This window comes from Phascolarctos cinereus, unplaced genomic scaffold (assembly GCF_003287225.1).
Source record: "Phascolarctos cinereus isolate Bilbo 61053 unplaced genomic scaffold, phaCin_HiC Scaffold_726;HRSCAF=1367, whole genome shotgun sequence".
Lineage (NCBI taxonomy): Eukaryota > Metazoa > Chordata > Mammalia > Diprotodontia > Phascolarctidae > Phascolarctos > Phascolarctos cinereus.
In genome coordinates, this window is record NW_027556098.1 from 421,081,740 (window position 1) to 421,107,643 (window position 25,904).

General features: G+C 38.5%; 1 protein-coding gene and 1 pseudogene across 1 annotated transcript; both read right to left on the reverse strand.

Moving 5' to 3' along the window:
• Nucleotides 1-667: 667 nt before the first annotated feature.
• Nucleotides 668-1,611, reverse strand: LOC110219841 (olfactory receptor 2G6-like; annotated as a pseudogene).
• A 12,512-nt stretch (nucleotides 1,612-14,123) lies between these two features.
• On the reverse strand, nucleotides 14,124-15,053 carry LOC110219840 (olfactory receptor 2G6-like). The gene has a single exon (XM_021003546.1). It carries the CDS (start codon nucleotides 15,051-15,053, stop codon nucleotides 14,124-14,126), a length of 930 nt encoding a protein of 309 aa, XP_020859205.1.
• Nucleotides 15,054-25,904: the final 10,851 nt, after the last annotated feature.

Sequence of the window (25,904 nt, forward strand, 5' to 3'; positions counted from 1 at the left end):
GTCCATCTTCCCACTGATGATATGAGCGCTCCTCATTTATGGGGAGCATGTTTTGTTACTTTTCTCTCTGTGTCATTTCACTAAATGCTGTTCTTTTGGAGTTGCAGAGGTAGCATGGTATAGTGACAAGACACCTAGCCTCAAAGTCTAAAGGACCTGGGTTCAAGTACCACCTCTGACACATACTGGCTAGTGACCCTGGGCAGGTAACTTACCCTCTTAGTGCTTGAAACAAAGGGCAGCTAGGTGGCATAGAAGATAGAATGCCAGGCCTGGAGTCAGAATACCTGAATTCAAATTTGGCCTCAGACACTGGGCACTGGGCAAGTCACTTAACTCTGTTTGTCTCAGTTTCCTCATCTGTAAAGTGAACCAAAGAAGAAAATAGCAAACCACTTCAGTATCTTTGCCTCAAAAGATCCCAAAATGGGGTCACAAAGAGTTGGACATGACTGAAACAACAACATACACAAATAGATCCAAATCTATGTCCATCTGGTCATGTGTCTGTCTGTCTCTGCTTCTCTGTCTCCGTCTGACTGCCTCTCTCTTTCTCACCCACTTCTTTTAGTCAGCAACAGAGGGAGACATACACTGGGCAAGAAAGCAAGACTTAAAGAGAGAATCATTGGAATTTAGAACAATCCTCTTGGTTAATGCCTACTTCTCACAACTTCTCTGACGCAAGAATCTTCCCAAGTACCAACTTTCTTAGTGCTCCTTTCACATCCTTGTTCCTCAGAGTATAGATGAGGGGATTTAACAGAGGTGTGACCACAGTATAGAAGAGGGAGACAAACCTCCCCTGGTCTTTGGACCTACTTTTGACTGGCTGGAGATACATGAAGATGATGGTCCCATAGAAAATTATTACAACTACCAAGTGAGAAGAACAGGTCCCAAACGCTTTACGACGTCCTGATGCAGATTTGATCCTCAATATGGCCTGGATGATGTAGCCATAGGAGACCAGTATGAGAGAGACAGGCACTATAAGGAAGACCACACTGGCTACAAAAAGCTCATCCTCATTGAAGGTTGTGTCAACACAGGCCAGTCTGATCAATACTGGCACCTCACAACAGATGTGGTCGAGCTGGTTATGACCACACATGGGTAGCTGTATAGTAAGAGAGCACTGGATAAGAGAGGTGACGAGGCCACTGAGCCATGCTGTGGCAGCCAGAGACAAGCAGAGTTGAGGGTGCATGATGACTGCGTAGTGGAGGGGGCGGCAGACCGCTACATAGCGGTCACAGGCCATGACAGCCAAAATAATACACTCAGTGGATCCCAAACCCATGGACACATAGAGTTGTACCACACAGCACTGTAGCTCATGGTCTTGTCTTTTTTTCCCATGGTGACCAGTAACTGTGGGGCAATGCAAGTGGTCAAGGAGAGGTCTACAAAGGATAGATTGGTAAGGAAGAAGTACATTGGGGTGTGCAGTTTGAGGTCTAAGCAGGACACTAATATGATGGTCATGTTCCCCACCAGGTTCAAGATGTAGAAGACCAAGATAACCACAAAAAGAACAGTCTCTAACTGGGGCTTGTCAGAGAAACCCAAGAGAACAAAGCCTTCCTGGGAATTGTTATTTTGCTCCATTAACCTCCTGCTTTCAGCTTCTGTCAGGAATCAAAAGAGAGGGTATAGGGCTGATTGCCTGCGGAAAGAGATCATTGAGATAAGTGCTAATGAAACTGCATTATTTCTCAATAGGATATCATCCTTAGCTATTGAGTGGCCTTTTGAGAAGATACAGTAGCATTTTGGTAAATATGAAAACAAAGACCTCTAGAACCCAGGTCTTGGGAAAGTGGAAACACAGGCCAAGTCTAACAGAGGTTCCCAAACTTATTTGGCCTGCCACCCCCTTTTCAAAAAAAAATTGCTCAGTGTCACCCCCTAGAAATCTTTCTTTAACTCTTTAAAGTTTTTTTTTTTTAATTTGCATCACACAAGGCTACTACCGCCCCTCCCTCATAGTTCCAGAATCCCCTGGGAACCTATGGAAGAATCTCAAATCGCTAGGAGCAAGCTGTAGCAGAAAGATCACTAAACACCGAGTCCAGAAACCTTGATTTGATTATTAATTCTTTCATGAACTAGATATGGATACTTCAGCATGGTATTTTGCCCTTCTTGTCCTGTTAACTCGTTTATGACATGACTGGGTAAGACTAGATCAAAGATTCCTTCACACAGATAGACACAGATGCCCAACTCTCTCATTAGGCAATCCAATTTAGGGGGGAAAAGCACCAATTAAACCTGCCACTTGACCTTACTTAGCCCAAGTACCTAAATGAATGACAAGATTTTCAATCAATGAGATTGACATACATATATACATACATACACATATATATATATATATATATATATATATATATATATATGCATGTATGTATCTATATGTATATGTGTGTATGTGCTGATAATAATTTAAGATAAATTGAGCCCCAATATGGGCCCAAAACCTGAATTAATCTTTTCTGTCTGAGTGAACTAAAAATGCCGCTTCCTGTGTCATCAACTGCTGGATCAGCTGGAGCTGACTAAGGACACTATCACTAAGGACAGGGTACCTGGGACTAGACACTCTCTTGAATAGTGGACTTTTCTTATCTTGGCACCCTATGGACATATGTTATGTAGAGGAAACACAGATGTTCTGCATCTATAATTTCAATTGACACTTTGACATTCTCTATTTTATTGTGTTTACAACCTATTTAACTAAGGAACTTCTTTTCTCATGCTATGTGTTAAAAAAAAACATATGGAGCCTACATTTTTTTTTTTTTTTAGTAACGCAGGCTTCCTGAGTCAGGGTTTAAATGTCCTCTTAAAATTGCTTGAGTCAGTCAGAGTTAAAGCTCTGGCTCCATGTACATGTTACTAACTTAAGGGAAGAAACAATATGAATTTACTTATCACCTAGCTTGTTGTCTCTTTACCCAACTTCCAGGTTGACACTATATATTGACAGTCTATGCTTAATGTCTGCCTTGTTTTGAAGAGCATGCAGTTTTATTGCTTTTAGATTGAATAAAACAAGTATTAATCTAGTTTTGGAAAGAGTATGTAGTTGATTTTTTGGGAAAGAGTTCTGTGATCATTCCAATTAAAACACTGGGTAAATTTAAGCAAATTACTAATTTATTGACCAAGATATAGAGAGCCATCTCAAGGACTTAGTATAATGGGACAACATTCTGAAGCCCATGACTTTTAGGGGACATAAGGGTTTCCTGCACTCTGATATCATGTTGCTGGATGAAATCATAGCTATAAAAGTGATAATAACAATAAATATTAATAAAATATTAACCATTGTCTGCTTTGGTTTCCTCATCTATAAAACAGGAGTGATAATAGCACTTACCTGTGCCCCAGAATTAACCCATCAGATACCTAACACTACTTCCATTTCTAACCCTAAATCCAACCCTGAATTTCTCTCTCCCTCCTCATCTCCACCTCCTAGCTTTCCTGACTTTCTTTAAATCTCAGCTAAAGTCCCACATTCCTCAAGAAGCCTTCCTCAGTCTGCCTCAATTTTAGGGCCTTCCTTCTGAGATTACTCCTCAAATTATCTTGTATATATCTTAATTGTAAAACCATGAGTCTATGACCTCTACTGTCTGAAGGCCAGGTGTGTTACATTTCACCCTTTCCCTAGGTTTTTCTGGTACCCTTAAAAAGGAACACAATCAGTGAGGTCTTGAGCCAATGGTAGAGAGTAGACATTCTCTTTCACCCCCCCAAAATTATTGGAAAAATGTGGAGGAGGGGTGAAATGTGCCACAGTGTGCCTTCAGGCAGTGGATGGATACCTCCATCATAAGTGATCTGGGTACGAGATAAAGACTCATTCCATTTGTACATGTTGACAGGGAGCTCCTTGAAAAAAAGGATCCTTTTGTTGCTTGGTTGTTTTTGTTTTTACTTTGCTTTATATGCCCAGCACTTAGCACAGTGGCAGGCGTATGGTAGCTACTTCATAAATATTTGTTTACTTGATAACTAAGATGACATAGTATCTGTGTAGCACATTGCAAACCTTAAAGGGCTGTAACATAATAATGCTATTTTCTGCCATTGAATGTAAACTTCCCGAGGTCAGGGACTACAGATTTTGTTTTGTTTCATTTGTTTTGTTTTGTTTCATTTTGCTATTCTCTGTATCCATAGCGCTCGGTATGGCGTCTGGCACAGGGTAGGTGCCTCACATACGCTTGTTGACTTGACAACTAAAATGACATAATATTTGTATAACAAATTGCAGATTTCAAAATACTGTATAAATCCTGGCAACTATCATTAGGTATGCTATTTTTCAGAAGAGAATGCAAACTTCTTGAGGAAGGGACTGTTTATTATTATTATTTTTACTTCCAGAGCTCAGCATAGCATCTGACACATAGCAGGCACTTAATAAATGCTTGCTGATTGATTATTAGATCTACATTCTAAGGTAGTCGAGGATGTGGGCATGAGGCCTTCTTGGCGCTTAGTTTTGATCCACTCAAGTCAGCCGTTATCCCTTAGCTCCAACCAGCTGCTTCACTACTTGGTAACTTGTGGGAATGGGAAGATTTTTTTTAAAAGAGATTTTGTGCATAATTCAGCAGAGTGGAATTTCACTGTTGGAAATACCATTGAAAATACAAGTCCTACTGAGGACAGGCAGTTAGATGGCAGAGTGGATAGAGTGTAGGGCCCGGAGTCAGGAATACTTGAGTTCAAATCAGTCTTCAGACATTTACTAGAAATTTAACCCTGCTTGCCTCAGTTTCTTCATCTGTAAAATGAGCTGGAGAAGGAAATGGCAAACCACTTCGATAACTCTTCAATATCGCTGCCAAGAAAACCCCAAATGGGGTCATGAAAAGTTGGACATGACTGAAATGATTGCCAAAAAACAAACAAACAAACAAACGTGGGGATAGGAATTTAACCAAATGAAAAAGTAATTTCAGAAATTGGTTTAAGAGATGAAGAGTAATATGGGTGAAGAAGAAAGAGAAGATTTTCAACCAGATGTTCTTTTTGTGTACTCCAGCAGAATCAAGATAAAGAAATATCCTCATTCTTCTCCCTCTCTTACTCCTCCTTCTGGTTCATAATAAGCATTTAATAATTACTTGTTGACTGACTGAGCTACAAGGAACATTTGACATCATTAAGGCCAGTCCTGCTGCAGAAGGGTACATGGGTTGTTGACCTAAATTAGTTTTAATATTAGCAGCAGGGACAATAATACAAAATAATACCTGTCATTTCAATGAGCCTTTTAAATACCATTCCAAGACATCACAGAGAGCAGATGACTTTGTTATAGATGAGAAAATGAATCACAGAAAAGTAAAATGACTTAACCAAGGTCAGATAGTAAGTTAAAGATTCAAGTGCCCTCAATGCTCCCTAATACTCATAACATTGTAGATTGCTAATTACTACCACAGTCCTTGACTGCTGGTCGTGAGTCACTCCGACCCACAGATCTAAGGTTCCCATGACATATTCCTGCATACAGATATTTTTGTAGGTCTTTTTAAAAATTTTTCCATGGTTTTATTTTGATTTAGTATTTAATTTTTCCTCAGTTACATGTAAAAATAATTTTTAACATTCATTTTTAAAAATTTGAGTTCCAAATTCTCTCCCTCTCCCCCATTAAGAAGGCAAGCAATTCAATATAAGTTATACATCTGTAGTCACACAAAACATATTCATAATAGTCATGTTGTGAAAGAAAGCATAGACAAAAATACTCAAGAAAAATAAAGAAGGTAAAAAAAGTATGCTTGGATCTGTATTCAGACACCATCCATTCTTTCTCAGGGGATGGATAGCATTTTTCATTATAAATGTAGGTAGCTTTTTCGAGGAAGCAAGCGGACACATTGGAGCATTGGATAGAGCATTGGATTTGGAATCAGGATTAATCAACAAATAAACATTGATTAAGTACCTACTGTATTCCCGTCACTTTGCTAAGGGGCCAGGCATACAAAGAAAGACAAAAGATAGTAGATCTCGAAGATCTCATAGTCTAATGGAGGAGACAATATACAAGCTGCATACAAAAAACTACATATAGAATACATTGGAAATAATCACTAGATGCAAGGTACTAGAATTAAGGGAGGACCTAGAAAGACCTAGGTTCAAATCTTACCTCAAATGCTCATTAGCTGTATGATCCTGGGTAAGTCACATAGGCTCTCTCAGCCTCACTTTCTTCATCTGTAAAATTAGGTAGTAATAACATCCTATCTCATATGGCTGTTGTGAGGACCAAATGAGATAGCATTATATTGAGTGCTTTGCAAATCTTAAAATGCTATGTAAATGCTGCTTGCTATCATTTTTAGATTTCTGCAGGGGCTGGGAGATTATTTGCCCTCAGCCAATATTGAGAGGTGTTACTGTATAGCATTTAGAGAACTCAGAATGGCATAAAGAAGATCCAGGTTTTACTCCATCCTCAGACACATGGTAGTTGTGTGACTGTGGGTAAGTCTCAACCTCTCTGTGCCTCAGTTTTCTCATCTGAAAAATGCAGCTAAAGATAGAGCCCAGTGTCGTGTGAAGATCAAAAGAAATAATGTTATAAAGTTCTACTAGGATATTGTCTGACCTAAAGAGATGAGTCCTTGGCAAATTGTTTCTGAAAAGAAGTCATCACCATGAGTTTATTCAGGGGATAAAGGAATTAACACGCACTCACTCAACATGGGGGGAAATTGGATGCTTTTGGAAATCTATCTTTTTCCTGAGGGACCTAGAAATGAGAACTGAGTCTGATTATTGGGATTGTGAAATCTTTGTAATAATCCATGGGCTGACCTGAACAAGGCAGCTTGGACATATGGCCCTAGGGAACTGAATAGGGATGAAAAATAATTCAAAATCTAATAATAATGATACAATTGCACCATAGAACAGGCAGTGGCCTAAACCCCAAAATACTTGAAAACATGAGGAATTCCTTTAATCAATTTTTAATTTTATATGCATCTCTGTGAAGATGACTGTCTAATGTACATATCCCGATGTAATCTCCCTCCCTCTCTCTCTCTCTCCTTTCTCTCTCTATCTCTTTCTTCTCTGGCTGTCCCTGTCTTTGTCTCTCTCTGTCTCTGCTACTCTCACAATTATCCCGTTTACTTATCTCTCTGCATGTTGCATTACTCTAGTAGAACGTAAAGTCCTTGAGAACAAGGATTGTTTTCTTTATGAGTCTGAATTTTTACCACCTATCATACTACCAGTCATGTAGCAAGCAGGGATTAAATACTTTTTTTTATTTGAATTGTTGAATGCAGGATCATCTTCACTCAAAATCACCAAAGTGCTTCTCTGTATCTCTCTTGAACATCTGTTCTCTATGACCCACATAGAAAATGGTTTCAAATGCCCATCATCAATGTTGGCTACCATCTTACCTACTGACCATGGGGAAGCTGCTCTTCTCTTTCTATTTCTCACTGTAGGTCCTGGATTATTTGAATCAATAGTCAAGTGCACTGACTCGTAGCCAATCTATCTAATGCCTCATTGTCTCAGTTGGCATCCTGGCATATGCATTGGCATGTCTGGATTCATACATGATGAAGAGAATTCTAAAGAACCATTTTTCAGGGAAGATGATGCCTGTAATTAAATTGAAGCTGTTTTGACAAGTAAAGGCAACAAGGGAATAGGAGGCAGTAGGGACAGAGGCCCTAGATTGAGGAAAAGGAAGTATTTATGCTGAGTACACTTCAGGGACCCTGAGTCTCCACTCTCTAATTAAGATCTAAATGTTGCCCTGGGGACACTTGGCCTTGAGGGAAGTTTCTTAGAGAGTGGTAGCTGACTATTCCTTGGACCTTAGGCCCTTAGTGGGGTAGCAGTGACTGACAGACATGTTTACCTTATGCTAAGACCTTATTCTAAGCTATTTTGCCCATTGATTTTTTTATTTATTGGCTTTGTGAGGATTTTGAGGTGATATTTGGTTATTATATATTTTTAAGAGGAAGAAAAGTGATCAAAGGGATGAAAGTATTCTCTGTGGAAATGATTAAACATGGGGGATGTTTAGATTAGAGAAGATTTAATTCTTATTTTTTAGGTAAAGTAGAGGCTTCTATAAGAAGACAACAAGGAAAAATTATTTTTCCTGCATGAAATAATGAACAAATATTGATTAGTAAAATATTGCCACATCTTTATCTTACAAAGAACTTGATGTATATTTCTTCATGTTATCTTTTCAGTCTTGGGAAGGAGGTCTTGAAGTAACAATACATCATTTTAAAGTTGAGGAAGGAAGCTCAGGCATGGTCTGTGGCCTGCCAAATGTCAAATAGCTCCTTTACAGCAAAGTCTATGCTGGAATTTATTTCTTTTGACTCTAAGAGACAGAGTGGCATGGTGGAAATATCACTGGCTTTGGGGTCAGAGGACTTTAGACATTTGATCACATAGGCTCTCTGAGCCTCATCAGTAGAAAAGATGGGGAAGCTGAAATAACTCCTTTTGTGGTCCCTTCTAGCCCTGCCATTGATGTCTCTGTTCTGTCTACTCTGGCATTGATTTAGTGAACAGTTCCTATCTACCAGGCATGCATTAAGCACTTTGAAGATTGTAGAGACATCTAAGGCATGCATCCTGTCCTTGGGAAGCTTACAGGATAGAATGGAAACAAAACAAGACACATGAAAAGTGGGCAACTCTTATCTGTCTGCAACTCTCCATCATCTTTCTCTAATAGTGATTCCAACTCTTCATCTCTCTCTTTGAGCCTTCAATGCCTTCCACCCTTCTTTCCCCTCACCCTAAGCAGATGGTCTCACATTCTACATCACTGGGAGTGTAGAAGCTTTCCAACTTGAGTTCCCTCACTTAATGCCTTCAACTCCTCTAAATATCTGTTTCCTGACTCAGGCTCTTCCCCTTCATTCTAATATAAGAAAACTAGAAATCCCGCTCTCAGTTATTAGAGAAACTTGTTGCAAAGATGTTTCCCAAGCTGTTTCCCTTCTAATTTTAAATAAATTGATTTTTTTATGCAAAAGATTGTTTTTGTTTTATCAAATAAAAATTATTGATTTTTTTTCTAACATCTCCTTTATCATTTGTAGGGTTATGAAATCTTCCCTCATCTATAGTTTTGAAAGTTATTTTCTTCTTACTTCCTCTAATTTATTTTTCATGTGACCTTTTAGATCCAAGTCATATATCTATTTTGAGCTTATTAAGGAATATAGTGTCAGAGCATTGTCTAAAGCTAATTTATTTCACATTTATTTCCAATTTTCCCAGCATTTTTTGAATAGTGAGTCTTTATCCAGTAGTTGTCATATTTTGATGTTACTATGTTCACTTTTCCATATGCTATTCATCAAATCTGTTCTGCTGATGTGTTTTTTTTTCTATTTTTGGCCAGCATAAAGTTGTTTAAGTTGATTATTGCTTTATAGCATAGTTTGATATTTGGCACTGGTGAGCCCTCCTTCACTCCCAATTTACTTTATGATTTCCCATAAGTATATTCACCATTTGTCCCCCTAATTGAATTTTATTACTATTTGTTCCTGGATCTTGATCCGTGTGTGTGTGTGTGTGTGTGTATGTGTGTGTGTGTGTGTGTGTGTGTGTGTGTGTGTGTGTGGTGTGAGAGAGAGAGAGAGAGAGAGAGAGAGAGAGAGAGAGAGAGAGAGTATTTTCTTATATTGGCATAGATTGGCCACAATAATTTAGTATCTCTCTACTTACTCAGCTTTGTTTTTATTTCTGTAACAAGAATTTTGTAGTATTACATCTCAATAAGTGCAAATAAGAAATCTTGTGGTTGAATTATTTGAATTCGTGGTGCATGTTTCCATTGAGCTAGAACCAATTGCCATATTGTATACAATGCCACTTTAAATAGTATGAATCCAAATACATGTGACCACTTCCTGTGGTTCCATCTTCACACTGATCAGAACCTAGATATATTCATAGAGTTCCTGTTGTTGTTCAGTCATTTTTAAGTCATACCCAACTCTTTATGACCCCATTTGGAGTTGTTGGGGTTTTTTTTTTTGGCAAAGATACTGGAGTGATTTGTCATTTCCTTCTCTAGTTCATTTTACAGTTGAGGAAACTGAGGCAAACAGAGTTAAGTGATTTACCCAAGGCCACACAACTAGTAAGTGTCTGAGGCCAGATTTGAACTTTCAAAGCTGATTCTTCTTGACTCTCACTAAGCCTGGAACTTTGTCCATTGTGCCACCTAGCTGCTCCCATAGAGTTCCTATGAGTGTCTAAATAGATGGACTCCTAATTATGTTATGTACTATGAAGTTATTTTGAATGAAATGTCCTTTTCTTTCTCTTTCTACCGTGTTGTGTTAGTAATAAACAGAAAGGTGATGATTTGAATGAGCTTATTTAATATCCTAATCCTTTGTGGAAGTTACTAATTGCTTCCACTAAGTTTTAGTCATTTCTCTAAGGTTCTCTATGGGGACTGTGACGTCACCAATACAAGTGATGACTTGCTTTCCTTTTTGCCTATGCTCCTCCCCTCACCTCTCATGTTATTGCTATAGCTGACTGGTCTAAAATGATATTAAACTATAATGGCAATAATAAACAAACTCTCTTTCCATTTGATTTTAATAGAAAAGCCTTCAGTTTATCTCCATTACAAATAGCATTGGCTCTTGGTTTTATAGACAGATATTATTTATCATATTAATTAAAATCAACTTATGCCAAGCTTTTCAGTGTTTTTTTTTAATGTTGTAATTTTTAAAAGCCTTTTTTTCTACTTCTTTTTTTAAAATTTCTTTTATTTTTGTATTCTTTTTTCTTTCCTTTTTTTGGCTAGGCAATGGGGTTAAGTGACTTGCCAGGGTCACACAGCTAGTAAGTGTTATGTGTCTGAGGCTGGATTTGAACTCAGGTCCTCCTGAATCCAGGGCCGGTGCTTTTTCCACTGCGCCATCTAGCTGCCCCTTTTTCTACTTCTTTTGATATAATCATGTCATTGTGATTGCTTTTGTTATTACTATTTTCTCTTAAGTTTATGGTTTCTCAGATATTGAACCAACCTTACATTCCTTATGTAATTCTTGCCTGGGCAGCATGTCCAATGGCTTTGAGTCTGGCATGGCATGTTCCTTATGAAGGATTTGTGCTTTGTGATCACAGCTTCATTTTCTACACTTCCACTAACCATTCATTTGATAATACACCCAACATAGCGGCATATACTGCCTAACGTGGATGGTTTGGATGAACTCTTTCTTTTAAAATCATTGTTGCAAGGGTTGGCTCACTGGTTGAGGGGAAAAGAGGATATATTCAGAAATGCATGCGCTGTTTACAAAAAAGCCAGTAAGAATAATACATTCTACAATTTTGCTGCATTAAGCTTTGGGTTCCAGCTCACAGACTCCACTGTTCCCCATTTGGAGAACTAAAACATCTATTCTTCTTCAGTCCTGTGCTATGATTCCAATTCTCCACAATGTGTCAAATTTTAGAGACTGTTTTGAATTTTTTTCTGTATCTATAGCACTTGGCACAGTGCTTGGCACATAGTAGGCTCTTAATAAATGTTTGTTGATTGACTGTTGACTGATCATTGCTGGCAGTCACATTTGCCTGCTCCTTCATGACCCAGGAATGTAATGCATCTGGGCAAAATGATTTGAATTCATTAAAGGGAGTGAGGTGCTCTTATATTATATTTTTCTATGCCCTGTATCTTGGTGAACTCATTAGATTTTATGTATTCAAGTATCATTTATTAGTAGATGAGACCCAAATCTACAGATACATCAGTTCTCTATTTCCCCTACTCCAGTCACCACATCTCCAACTACCAGATGGACCCCTTCACTTGGATGTCCAATAGACACCTCGATATCAATATGTTGAAAAATAGAATTCTTGATATTTGCTCCTACACTCATTCAGTCTTAGCTTGCCTATTTCTTTGGAGGGACCATCACCCTTCCATTCAACCTATCTGCAAACTTGGCATCATCCTTGGCCCTTCCTTCCCTGCTGCCAAACACATATCACATTCTTTGCCTCTGACCACCCTTATTTTTTCAGTTCTGGAACCATAATAATATCAATACTGCTATTGCCACTAGAAAGGAGGTATCAGATGGAATTTCAATAATTATAAACAAATTCTAATCCTGTGTAGACCATTAAGGAAACAAAGAAAGCACATTATCAAACTTCTCATACATAAATAAAATACAATGCCGGGAGACATCTCTCTAACTCACATTCATATTCCTTAGGGAGAGTGACTTATCCTAGGTTCAAAGTACTCTAGAAAAAACCAAATTTATAAGCTAATATATTTGCTCATATTAGTCACTGAGAAGACACAGTTAGTTCATATCAAAGGCATTTAATAAAAATAACAGCATATGGAAGTCATTTAATAAAGAATTCCCTCATGAATATCTTTCACATTGTGTTTTAAGGCCTATGAAGTCTTTTACATTGATTTTTATCATGTATTCCTTACAACAATCCATGAGGTAGGTATTATTATTATCCACATTTTATATATGAAATAACTGAATCTAAAGTAGTGTTGTAGGCCAGGATACCGACGGAGTGGAGGAGCCTCAAATGAACACTAGCTGGGGCTGCTGTAAGAAAGAAGTCATGAAGCAGCCCTGGAGCAGTCTGAGTTAACTTCACTCCCAGACACACTGGTGTGAGTCTTAACTATAGGCACTTTAGATAGCGAGGGGAGGAAATTCATTCTAAGACTCTGGAGGGGAGCTCTTGAGACCTCAGAGGACTTTCCTGATGGTTGCTTTTGTTTTCTTCACGAGTAACTTTTGCTTATCTTCCTGTAAACTGCTTAGAAATGAAACTGCTTTGGGGATGACTTTTACTTAGGGGTTTTTTGAATATTTTTGGAAACATGTTGCTTATTTGAATTGCCAGGCTCTGAGTGGTGCATCGCTTTTGATGTAGAATCATGAGTATGGTAGATATAATTCACCTACTAAGTGTCTAAGGCAGGATTCAAATCCAGACTTCCCTGTATCAAAATCCCATGCTTTAGCCACCACGACCACCCTGCCACTTCATTGCTTTATAAACCTGGGACAAATTTTCCCACAAATGCAAACACCTTAAATGGGAAGAATAGATACAAGTAGGGAAAAATATGGAGGGGTACAGATTCATGGAATAAATGGGTAAAATAGGTGAGTGGAAGTGCACAAATGAAAGGAACACACGTAGATAGGAAATACATGCAGATAGTTATAAATATAGGACAATTTTGGCTTGAACATACACACAGAGGGCTATACGCATATTGAGATATTTGGTCAAGTATTGTGCATAGAAAGACACATACAGGGAACACAGGTCATTAGGCCACAGGCACGAAAAGAGCAATCCATGCCTTCAACTATGCTGGGATGTCAATATTTTCTAATGATGCCACACTGCTGCTTCCAGTGGGCCTCCCATTGTTCCATGAAGCTTCATCATCATGACAGTGAGTGGACATTCCTCTGTCATCAGATAATCAATTTGGTAGCTGCACGGGGGATGGGTTAGAGTTGTGCAATATACACATTCATGGATGTATTGTGATCTGGGTCACTAGAAAAAACACTGAAGCCAACGGGATCACATATCCATCTGACAGAGTTCTCTAAAATAGAAGTGTTCATATATACATATATATGTGTGTCTATGTGTATATGTATATAGAAATACTTCCATTCTCTATGAATGTATACGTATATATACTTACGTGTGTGTATGTATGTATAAATATTTCTATTTTGTATGAATGTATATTTGTACACACATACATACATATGTATATATGTATGTATATATAAAGATATATACACACATATAGGTAGATATATAGACAGATTATTTGTCTAATCTATCTGAAATCAATTGATCTAACAGTAAAGAAGAGGGGAAGATAACGATTCTTACAGGATTTCACTGCTTTTGTCTAATCCTATAGGGAGATGAAGACATTGAATAGATGGCAATGCTTAGAATTGTCTGGAATTGGAACAACCTTCTTTGCTCATGTCTAATACAGTTTTTCTCACCTAATGGCCTTTTCCAGGTACCAGCTTTCTCAGTGCCCCCTTTACATCCTTGTTCCTCAGGGTGTAGATGAGGGGATTTAACAGAGATGTGACCACAGTGTAGAAGAGGGAGACAAATTTCCCTTGGTCTTTGGACCTATTTTTAACTGGCTGGAGATACATGAAGGTGATGGTCCCATAGAAAATTATTACAACTACCAAGTGAGAAGAACAGGTCCCAAACGCTTTACGACGTCCTGATGCAGATTCGATCCTCAATATGGCCTGGGTGATGTAGCCATAGGAGATCAGAATGAGAGAGACGGGCACCATGAGGAAGACCACACTGGCTACGAAAAGCTCATCTTCATTGAAAGTGGTGTCTACACAGGCCAGCTTGATCAACACTGGCACCTCACAGAAGATGTGGTCAAGCTGGTTGTGACCACATAGGGGGAGCTGTATAGTAAGAGAGCACTGGATCAGAGAGGTGACAAGGCCACTGAGCCATGCTGTGGCAGCCAGAGACAGGCAGAGCTGAGGATGCATGATGACTGCATAGTGGAGGGGGCGGCACACTGCTGCATAGCGGTCATAGGCCATGACAACTAAGAGAATACATTCAGTGGATCCCAGCCCCATGGCCACATACAGTTGGGCTACACAGCCAATGTAACTCATAGTTTTATCCTTGCTTCTCATCGTGAGCAGTAACTGTGGGACCACAGTGGTAGTTAAGCAAAGGTCTACAAAGGACAAATTGGTAAGGAAGAAGTACATTGGAGTGTGCAGTCTGGGGTCCATGCTAGAAACCAAGATGATGGTCATGTTCCCCACTAGGTTCAAGATGTAGAAGACCAAAATGAGCACAAATAGAATTATCTCTAACTGGGGCTTGTCAGAGAAGCCCAAGAGAATGAAGCCCCCCAGAGAGCTGTTGTTTTGTTCCATTGACCTTCAGTTTTGAGTTCCTGTTAGATACTAAAGGCATAATGAAATGTTGTTAATGAACTGAAGAAAGCAAGCAATAAGAGTAAGTCAAGTCAAGTCAACAAGCCTTTATTAAAGACTTTTTATGTACCAGGTGCTATGATAAGTGCTGGGGATACAAAGAAAGGTAAAATGGTCCCTGCCCTCAATGAACCCACAGTTTAATAGAGAAGACAACATGCAAATAACTATGTGCAAATAAGAGACACACATACGCAGACGTGTATGTGTGTGTTGCTTTGGGCTTCAATTGTGTGTTTTCTTGGCTTCTGTTTCTTCATATATACAGTGAGTGTCAAAACATATTTTATCCAAGATCTCTTTAATTGTGAATATTCTGTCACTCTCTAAGTACTCAATCTTCTATGAAAAACAATCAGTTGAGTAGACTGATTTACTGTACCCTTAAGAGCAGATATCGTGGCTGAATTTCAATTTTCTATTCTCACCAACACAATTTCTGTGTCAAATGTAACTGATTTTAATTCTTTATTTTAAAAGGCATTTAGCCTCAACCTTGTAGCATTATGTGAGGGTAAGGACAGGCATATCAACTTCAACTTACGTGAAGTTTATTTTGGATATTTTGGAAAGAATTCCTTAGGCTGGTCACTAAAAATCAGACCAATTTAGGCAAATGTTTGGTCTTGCTGGCGAGCTGTAGAACCAATTCTAGAATATTCCATCCTTGGGCAACTGCCCTGGACTCTGTACTTCTAAAACATCCCTCACTTGATCATTTTGTTGCCAGATATTATAACAATGGTAATAATATACGTGTGTGTGTGTGTGTAATTACAATTTTCAAAGCCTTTCCATACAATAGCTATATGAAGTAAGAAGGGCTAACTAGTATAATTATATCCATTTTACAGGTGGAGAAGCAAAGGTTTCTAATGGTCAAGTACCAAGGAACGCAGAGCTAGTGTCTGATTCAGGGCTTGAATCCAACTCTCCCAACCCTAAAAACCAAGCTTCCACAATATATTGGGGTTCCTGACAACAACACAACACCAATAGGTATTGTTGTTGTTGGGTTGTTTCAGGCATGTCTGACTCTTCATGGCCCCATTTGGTTCTTTGCCATTTCCTTCTCCAGCCTATTTTACAGATGAGGAAACTGAGGCAAACAGGGTTAAATGATTTGCCCAGAGTCACACAGCTAGTGAGTGTCCAAGGCTGGATTTGAACCCACAAGGATGACTCTTCCTGATTCCGAGCTTGGTGCTCTATCTACTGCACCACCTAAGGTCATGCTTTGTGATTTATAAAGTCATCCATGTAGAATGTGAAAAAATCCCAATGAGAAGAGTGAAGCTATAGTCACATGGAAGTCAAACCTTCCATTTTCTACAGAGCCTAGTAGGAGTAAAACCGATATCTGATGACATTACACACCATACAACCCAACAGAATGGAATGCACACTTTCAGATCAGAAGACTGTCATTTCTCAGGTGAACCACAACTTACTTACTTAACTCTAACAACTTACTAGCAAAACTCATTGAGATTGTGGACAATTTTTATGAGATAACATAATTTCTTTATATTATTATCTGTAATCTTAGATCACTCCTTATTTAATCAACATACTTTATATATATATACTATGTGTCAGGTGAACAATCCTTATTCACACAAAACTGACATTTTCACCAACAAGGCACCAGTAGACTTCACCTTTTTAGCTTTCTTCTGCAAAGTCAAGTCTACCTTTGTCTGGGGGCTGAGCAGAGCATATTCTCATTCTTAAAAAGAAAATGCAAAATATCTGTCCTATTGAAGATAGGAATTTGACAACACAGGTATTCAGTTCAGACACTTGTGGGTTCCTCTACTTTAGCTGACAGATTGTGTTAGATTGGAGATGTACAGAACAAAGTTTTTTTTTTTTGCATTTTCTACCACATTAAAAAACTGATTATTTGCTTTTCAGAAATGACAGGGGATGATTGGGGTGAATCCTCCTCCTCTTCCTCTTCCTCATCCATTTGATAATAACAATATAATCATAGTGTGAGAAAGAGTATTACAAATCATTATAGTCCTTTTGGAAATAAAGTCTAAGATCAGGAAAGGTTAAAGTAGTTTGCATGAGAACATATAAAAATTGATACAATGGTATTATCATTACCTGTAATAAAATTAGTAGTATTCAATAATGAGAGGCAATGTGGTATGATAGAAAGGTCACTGGACTTCGAATCATGAAGATTTAGGTTTAAAACCTGTCTTAGACACTTGATAGGCTTGTGATCCTGGATAAGGCACATAATGTTCCTAATGTAACATGCTTAGGTTGTATCCATTACCTTTAAAGTCTCTTACAGACCTAACTCTATGATGATATGGTGTATGATAGAGGGTAGGCTTTGGTAGGCTTGAAAAGACCTGTATTCAAAACCCAGTTCCCGCAGACGCTGGCTGTGTGAAACTGGGATAGTCATGTAAGCTCTCAATGCCCCTAGACAGCTATGTAAGACCATAAATTGCAGAATAATAATGAAGGTGCTTTGCAAGAGTCTTTTTCTTAAGCCAGAATTGCCAGTGAGAAATTCTCTACTCTGATGAAACTCTTTACCTTGATGATAACACTGGTCTGGAGAAAGGGATTTTAAGTAAAGGTGTTAAGAGAATTTAGCTGTTATTGCCTAACCTCAGTACAGAGGCATATATAAATAGAAGGCTTCTTCCCCTCTTGGCTTTGGAAAGCCATCTCTTGCCCAATCCAACTAGAATGCGAGAGTTGAACTTGATTATTATGTTTATAAATCCACTGATTTTGTTATTAGCTTAATCTTTGGAATCAGCTTAATTTGCTTCTCAAATAAGACACAAATGAGTAGGTATTAACTTCATCTGGATGCACTTGGACGAAACTGTACGCTTGGGGCATTGCATGGAGGTAAAGATAACTCAGTGTCAGAAAACTATGATGCCACAGTCCCACAGCACATTGAACTAACCTTAAAGATATTTCAAAATCAGACAGAACCATTTCCTCTCCATTTTAATGTTAGGATTCTCATCTGTGTCATGTCTCTAAATTCAGGCTCTCAGCCCTGATATTGCTCTTGATTGCTAATCCACAATGTCATTTGCCTGTTGTGCATCTCTACCTCTGTGTCTCGCAGACATCTCAAATGCACTGTGGCCCGAATGGGTTGTGTCCATGACCTTTAAGGTCTCTTACAGCCCTAACTCTATGATGATATGATGTATGATAGAAGACAGGCTTTTTTATATTACTTTCATATATTACCTGTGTATTCATATTATCAGTATGTCTCCAAATATCATCATTCATATCAGTAATGTATTCATATTCCTTTTTTTGTCCACACTTTCTCCCAACTCCTTTATTTCTCTTCTGAATACCACCGGCATTATGTCCATTGAGCATCTTCCTTGATTCTGCTGTCTATATCACAGCCAATTTCTAGTCCATTGACAGATCTTGTCAATTCTATCTCCATAGCATCTGGCCCCTTCTCTCAACACTCTAGTTTAGGTGCCGATCACCACCTGTCATCTGGACTTTTGAGAAAGCCTAACTGTTCTTTCTGCTGTCAGTCTCTCTCTTTTCTAATCCATGCTTCATATGGTGGACAAATTACTCGTCCTAAAGCACGAGGCTGATTATGTTTCTCCCCTACCCAGAAACATTGAGAGACTTTCTCTTTTCTCTAGTATAAAGCCACACATTGCTGGCATTTCAAACCCTTCACTATCTGGCTTATCCACCTTTCCAGATTGATTTCACATTTCTTCTTTTTATACACTCTATGGATTAGTGAAGGTGGCCCACCCCTCAACCTCAGCCCCACATTTCCTGCAATTTCACCTTTGTGGGTTCTTTAGGCTCTGGGATGCTCTCCCTTTTCATCCCTGCCTTCTTTCAACACTAAGAGGATTTGTCACCTCCCACGGTAAGTCCTCTCTGATTTCTTTAACTATTAGAGCTTTCTTCCTGTAAAAAAAAAATTACCTTGTATTTACTTACTGTGCATGTGTCCTCTTCTCCCAAGTAGAATCCTTGAGGCTGAGGGAAAGTTTGTTTTTGTCTTTGTGTCCTTAGAACCTAGTACAATACTTTGCATGCTGTTGCTGGGTTGTGGAATTAGAGAGCTGGAAGGGACTTCATGGACATCTAGCCCAAGCCATACACTAAAGGAATCCCAACCTCAACATGCCACCAAGTGGCCATTCACCTACTGTTTGAAGACCTTCAAGGAAGGGGAACTAACCACTTCACCTCACATGTAGCCCATTGTGCTTTGGGATGGTTCTCATTCCTAGTAAGTGGAATGGCTCTCATTGTTAAGAAGGGTTTCTCCCCATTAAATCAAGCCTAAATGTGGTTCTTTGTGACTTCATCTGGTTCTACCTTCTGAGGCCAAACAAAATGAATCTAATCTCTCCTCTACGAGACAGCCCATAAGATACTTGCAGACAGCTATAATGTCCCTTCTCTCCATATTCCTCTCTTCCCCAGGCTAAATATCACCAGGTCCTTCAACTAATTTTCAAATGACAAAGGGTTTATGTCCCTTTATCTTCCTGGCTGACCCCTTCTGGAAGCCACTATTTCATTAACCCTTCTTAAAACAAGATACCAAACTGAACACTACCTTTGAGATGAAACAAAGGCAAAGGGCAGTACTACTCTTCCCTCCTTATTCCTGGAAGCTATGTCCCTCTTAATGCAACACAAGGTCACATCAGTATTTTAGATGGACATGTCCTACTGCTGGTTCATATTAAGTTTGTGATCCACTAAAACCCCAAGATCTTCATCAGAACAACTTCTGTCAAGCCATGCTTCTGGTTATCTTCTGCTTGTGCATCTCCCTTTTTGAGCCATGTGTAAGACTCCTCATCTATTGTTCTTGAATTTCATCTCATTCAATTCAGCTCAGTGCTCTAGCCACTGAGCTGCTTTTTGATTTTGCCTCTGTAATCTGGTGTGTCAGCTTTATCTCAAAGCTTTGTGAACTACAAGTTTAGTGAATATTCCACCTATGCCTTTATCCAAATCATTGAAGGAAAAGGCTTTTTTGTAAAGGTATGCTAGGCACACAACTCAGCACATATCACTGGGATACTCTTCTGGAGATCTCCTGCTCTACTGCCATTGAATTGTTAATAGCAACTATGCTTTGAATCTGTCCTGCCAACCAATTCTAAAATTGAATCATCATTTAATCTCTATCCCTCTATTTTCTCTCCTAGCAAAGTATTCTTTAACTTATCGAAAACTTTGCCAAAATCCAGGCAAACTGTAGCCAGTACACTGCATTTAGGTCTAGTTTAGTGATATTTACAAAAAAAAACAGTTCTTGTCTTGATATTTGCTGATTTGAATTGTCAAACTGAGGAGAATCTTTATTGATAATCAACAGATTGTGAATAAGAATCCCCTTCAATACCTCTTCCTTATTATCCACTTGACAACTTCTTTAAAATACCCATTATCAGGGTTAGGCATCATCTTCTTCCCTAAGTCACGCACTAGGTAAATCCTCACTCTGTCCCTCTCTCTGGAGACCTCAAATGTTTTTAATCTAACAACTGAGGACAGTGACTTATAGGCAATCTATCAGAGGACAGAGGAGATCTAAGGTTGTTGGAATTCTGGTATATACATTGACATAACTTGATATGTGGTGAGGAAGAATCTGGGGGCCATCTTTAATTAGATTGGTCTCACTTCGTTGAAACTCTCATGTGGGAATGGAAGAGCACCAAGGCTCCCACCAGGGAGGAAGAGCTAAAGAAATGATTGATGCTGCAGATATTTTGGGGCCTATGAGTCCCCATTTAGTAATTAGACACCAGATAATACCCTGAAGTTAAAGTGTTCCCGAAGAAGGTTCTCAGGGAGTGATGCCTTCCTGTTCTTTGGACCTTACGGCTCCAAAGGGACAACAAGAACTGGGAGACACACGCCTGTCTCCATGCCCAGCCCTTGTTTGATAATATTCATTCCACCAACTTTGCCTTTGTCAGACTCCTAAGAGCGGTTTCAATGAAGCATCATAAATTGAAATTGTGCATAAACAGTAAAGGAAATAGTGCAAAGAAAGGAAATTTATCAAACGGATAAAATTCATTCTCTGAGGAAATATTTATGGGACAGAGGTCATTGAGAGGAGAGAAAATGGAACGGTTTTCAGGTAGATAAGATGCTACAATCAGGAGTAGATGATGGTGATATCTGGTTTTCCATGCACGACTCAGTCAATATTGAACAAATGTGGATTGCAGCAATATCAGGATATGCACAGGGTTTAGAATTACAGGGCATTGCCACATCTGATCCTAAATCAGTCAATAAAAATTTACAACTGTCTACTATGTGCTATGCTAAGTACTGGGGTTAGAAAGAAAGGCAAAAGATGCTCCTTGCCCCAAGAAGCTCGCAATCTAAAGGTGGAGGCAACAAATAAACAGATATGTACAGATGAGCTATATACAGTATAAATAAGATATAAACTCAGTAAAATATGTAATGAAGTACCATAGATTCCCTTTCACATTTGAGCAAATAAGCTCAGAGATGCCAAGCGAACTCTGCAAGGTTGAATTGATTAAATATAAGGTCCAGACTGGAACTGAGATCATATGATTCTAATTCCAAGGTTCTTTGTAATATAATTATTTGGTCCTCCCAAAATTTCTCTAGTAATAAATCAATTAAATGATTAATTTGACAGCTATTATGTTCATGATACTATGCTCAGTGCCAAGAAAGATACAGACAAATATAAGGCACAGTTCCTGGCCTCAAGGGACTTACAGAATAATCATAGAAATTAGATAAATAGATAGACAGATAGATATACATATTACATATATATGTATTATATGTATGTGTACATATTACATATGTAGACACACATGTGAAAACTAGACAATTCTTTTAGTCATCTTTGATTACTTCTTGATCATGTTCTTCACAGTGACTGTTTTAACTCTCTTCTCTCCTCTAACCCAAAGTCCCCTTCCCCTTGTCTTCCCATTCTCAGAAGATGATCTCTTCTTTATCATCCCTGAGAAGATAGAGGCTCCAACCTGAGTTCCTTTAACTTCCCAAAAGTGCTCTTTCCAAAGATGAGAATGTCAGCACTGGAGGGGTTTTTGAAAGAAGCACACAAATTGCATTGTCTGTGTAGCTGTGAACTGGTGCCACCATTATGTCAACCAATTAGTCGCTGAACAGCATTTATTAAGCTCTTGTTATGTTCCAAGGACCATGCTAAGTGCTGAGGATACAAAGAAAGGCAAAAACACAGTCCTTGCCATCAAGGACTTCACATAATGAGAGAGATGACATGTAAACAATGACATACATACAAGATACAGTAAAGGGTAAATACAAAGTAATTGCAGAGAGAACATACTTTTAGTATAGGTGCCTGTGAAGACTGGGTAAGGGTTTCTACAGAAGTAGGAACTTGAGTTGAATCTTGAAGGAAGCTAGGGAAGCCAAGATGTAGACATAAGGAGGGAATTCCATTCTAGAAATTTGGAATAATGGAATGCAGATAATGAACATGCCCATACCCTTTAATCCAGAGATTCCATTGCTGGCCATTTACCCAAAGGAATTCAAAAATAAAAATAAAGGGCCCTTATACACTGAAGTATTTATAGCAGTACTTTTGGTGGTAGCAAAGAATTGGGTGAAAATATCTCTGATTTGGAATAATTAAGTGCGTTGTGGTACAGGAATATAATCAAATGTTACTGGGCTTTCAAAGGCAACTAATGTGCTGGGTGAAGAGAGGGGAGAAAAGACTTCTATGGACTGGTGCAAAGTGAAAGTAAGCAAAACCAGGAAAATGATAAACATGATGATTATAACAATGAAAATGGAAAGAAGAAAATAATTCAAATTGACCATTGTGAAATGTTTTGCTTTTTCTCATCTTTGTACATATTCTATTTCCTTGGCAGAAGGGAAGGTCCTTGAAAGCAAGCACTGTCTCCTTTTTGTCTTTATCAAGTCACCAAGCATTTACTGAGCACTTACTATGTTCTAGGCACCATTCTAAGGTCTAAGAATACAAATGAAAGCATAAAGAAAGATGGCACCTGCCCTCGAGGTGCTTACATTTGATGTGGGGAGACAAGGACAATGAAAAACCTGGAGAGAGATGTGCACACGTGGGGTCCTGTATAGAAAGTCTAGAGTCAGAAGTGTGGGCAGTGATTGTCCTCCTTAGGATGGAAGGGCAGGGAAGGACCAGCCAATCAGAAGCTGAGGCTTCATGGACAGAAGGTACTTTCAGTTAGTTGGTCAATTAGTAAGTGAAGAAATATTTATTAAGTGTCTGCTACATGCCTACTATTGAGGCAGCTCTTGGCTCAGTGGATAGAGCACTGGGTCTGGAGTCAGGAAGAGTTCAAATCTAACCTCAGATACTTCTAAGCTGTATGATCCTAGGCAAGTCACTTAACCTCTGATTGCTTGACAAAATGGAACCACTGGGTTCATTGGACAAGAAAATGGCAAACTGGCATTTGTGCCACAACAATCCCAAATGGAGTCATGAAGAGTTGGACATGACTGAAATGACTCAAGAAGAATAGCACATGTGCCAGGAACTGTGCTAAGACTAGAGGTACACATAAGAAAAGAAAAGATGATCCTGGCCCTCAAAAAGCTTACAATCTAATGGGAGAGGACAATATGAAAAGGAGGCTGAAAAGTGTTGGGGTAGGGGGTGAAGTGGTGGTTGGTGAAGGGGAAGAGGAGGGACCTGGAAAAGAGTATGATGAAGAAGTCCAAAGGAGTGTAGTCAAGTGAGAATGAAGAGCTGGTGGCAGGTCTACGTGCATTCTTCAATGCAACTTTACAAGTATTTTAACAATTATTTTGTAAAAGACATTGTGCTAGGCATTTCATTCTTAACTCTCTGACTTTTCACAACCAATCCATGATAGAGAGAGGGAGAGAGGGGTTAAGCATTTATTAAGCAATGTTCTGTGCTAGGCATTGTGCGAAGTACTTTACAAATATTATCTCATTTGATCCACACAACAATCCTAGGAGGTAGCTACTATTATTACCATCCCCATTTTAGAGTTGAGGAAACTGAGGCAAATGACATGTTTAGAGTCACATAGCAATTATGTGTTCAAGGCTAGGTTTGATCTCAGGTCTTCCTGACTCCAAGCCCAGGGCTCTCTATTCACTGTTCCACCTAGATGCCTCTAATAATAATGACTAGTATTTGTATAGGACTTTGAGATTTGCAAGGTACTTAACAAATATTATCTCATTTTGTTGTTCATCCTTCATTATTTTTTTTTCATTTTTTAAAAAAATAAACTTTTGCTGATGTTCTCTCTTTCTTATACCACCATAGTATCCCATGTATCCCTCCCCTCTCTTTAAACCATCTCATGTGACAAGTAGTATTTTTAAAATCATTAAGAATATATTAAACACCTACTCTTTTCCCAGAGTTGTGCTTGATGCTAGGGATACAAAGAAAAAAAGGAACCAATCTCTGCCCTCATGGAACATGAGAGCTTCCTCCTCTACCTCCTTTTCCTATCCTGTTACTCTCCTGTAATCTGGCTGAACTGTTCATCCTTCCTTCTTAAAGAAGACCAATGAGATCACAAAGGTGATATCTTGACTTGCATATGAATTGGATTTAAGTGAGCCAGAGCTAAGGAAAGTCATCAGACTCACTTTTTCCTCCAGAGTCATTGGAGTCCAATGAAAAGGCAAAAGTCAAGATGACTGATGATGACCTAGATTATCTCATTTTATTCTTAGAACAATCCTGGGAGGTAGGTACCGTTATTATCTCCATTTTACAGATGAGAAAACTGATGCAGACAGAGGTTAAATGACTTGCCCAGGGTCACACAGATGGTAAATATCTGAGGCTGGAGTTGATCATTCTATTGTGTCACTGGGCTGTCTACAAAATTGTCTTCACCTTGGAAGCTCACTCTATCCCTGGGCTTCTCACATTGGAGATGAGCACTAATATATATTCACATGCACCTTGCAACTTGTACCTTTGGACAGAGGTAATTTCTCGTGGTCTTATAGAAGGAAACTGAAAATATGACAGGCTAAGGCTACTGCCTTGATCATGCTGCTGGTGTGGAATTGCCATCATATGTCCCATCTTTCTCTTTTTTTCAAGAATCCCCAAACTTTCCCATAGTGTTCAGTGAAACATCTGCTATTCTCTTCATCTGAGAACTGACCTCACATTACTTTCCTCTCTTCACAAATTGGTAAAAACCGTAATTTCAGGAGTTTTGTGGCCAGCTAACCCTTTGCCAGAGGTTGCTATCATTGTTAATAAGTTTGTTTATTTTGTTTTGTGCATTCTGGGAAGATGGTGGAGTAGGTCAGAAATTTCCAGGTTCTCCAGATTTCTTCCACAAACAGACAGAAAACTGTCATGAAATGTAGAGCAGAAAAAATAATAATATAACATTATTATAGAATGACCATCAGAATGACAATATTGAGAAAACATAAAAACTTATGGGATACAGCAAAACCAGTGATCAGAGGAAAATTTATATCTCTACATGTTTATATCAATAAAACAGAACAGACTAATGAAATGGGTATGCAATTAAAAAAAACTAGCAAAAGAACAAATTAAAAATCCCCAATTAAACATTAAATTGGAAATCCTAAAAATTAAAGATGAGATTAATAAAATTGAGAGTAAAAACACCATTGCATTAATAAATAAAATTAGGAGTTGGTTTTATGAAAAAAAAAATAAAAACAGATAAACAATTGGTTAATTTGATTTAAAAAGAG

Coding starts and splice junctions, on each gene's coding strand:
- LOC110219840 (XM_021003546.1), bottom strand. CDS start 15,053: ATGGAACAAAACAACAGCTCTCTGGGGGGCTTCATTCTCTTGGGCTTC.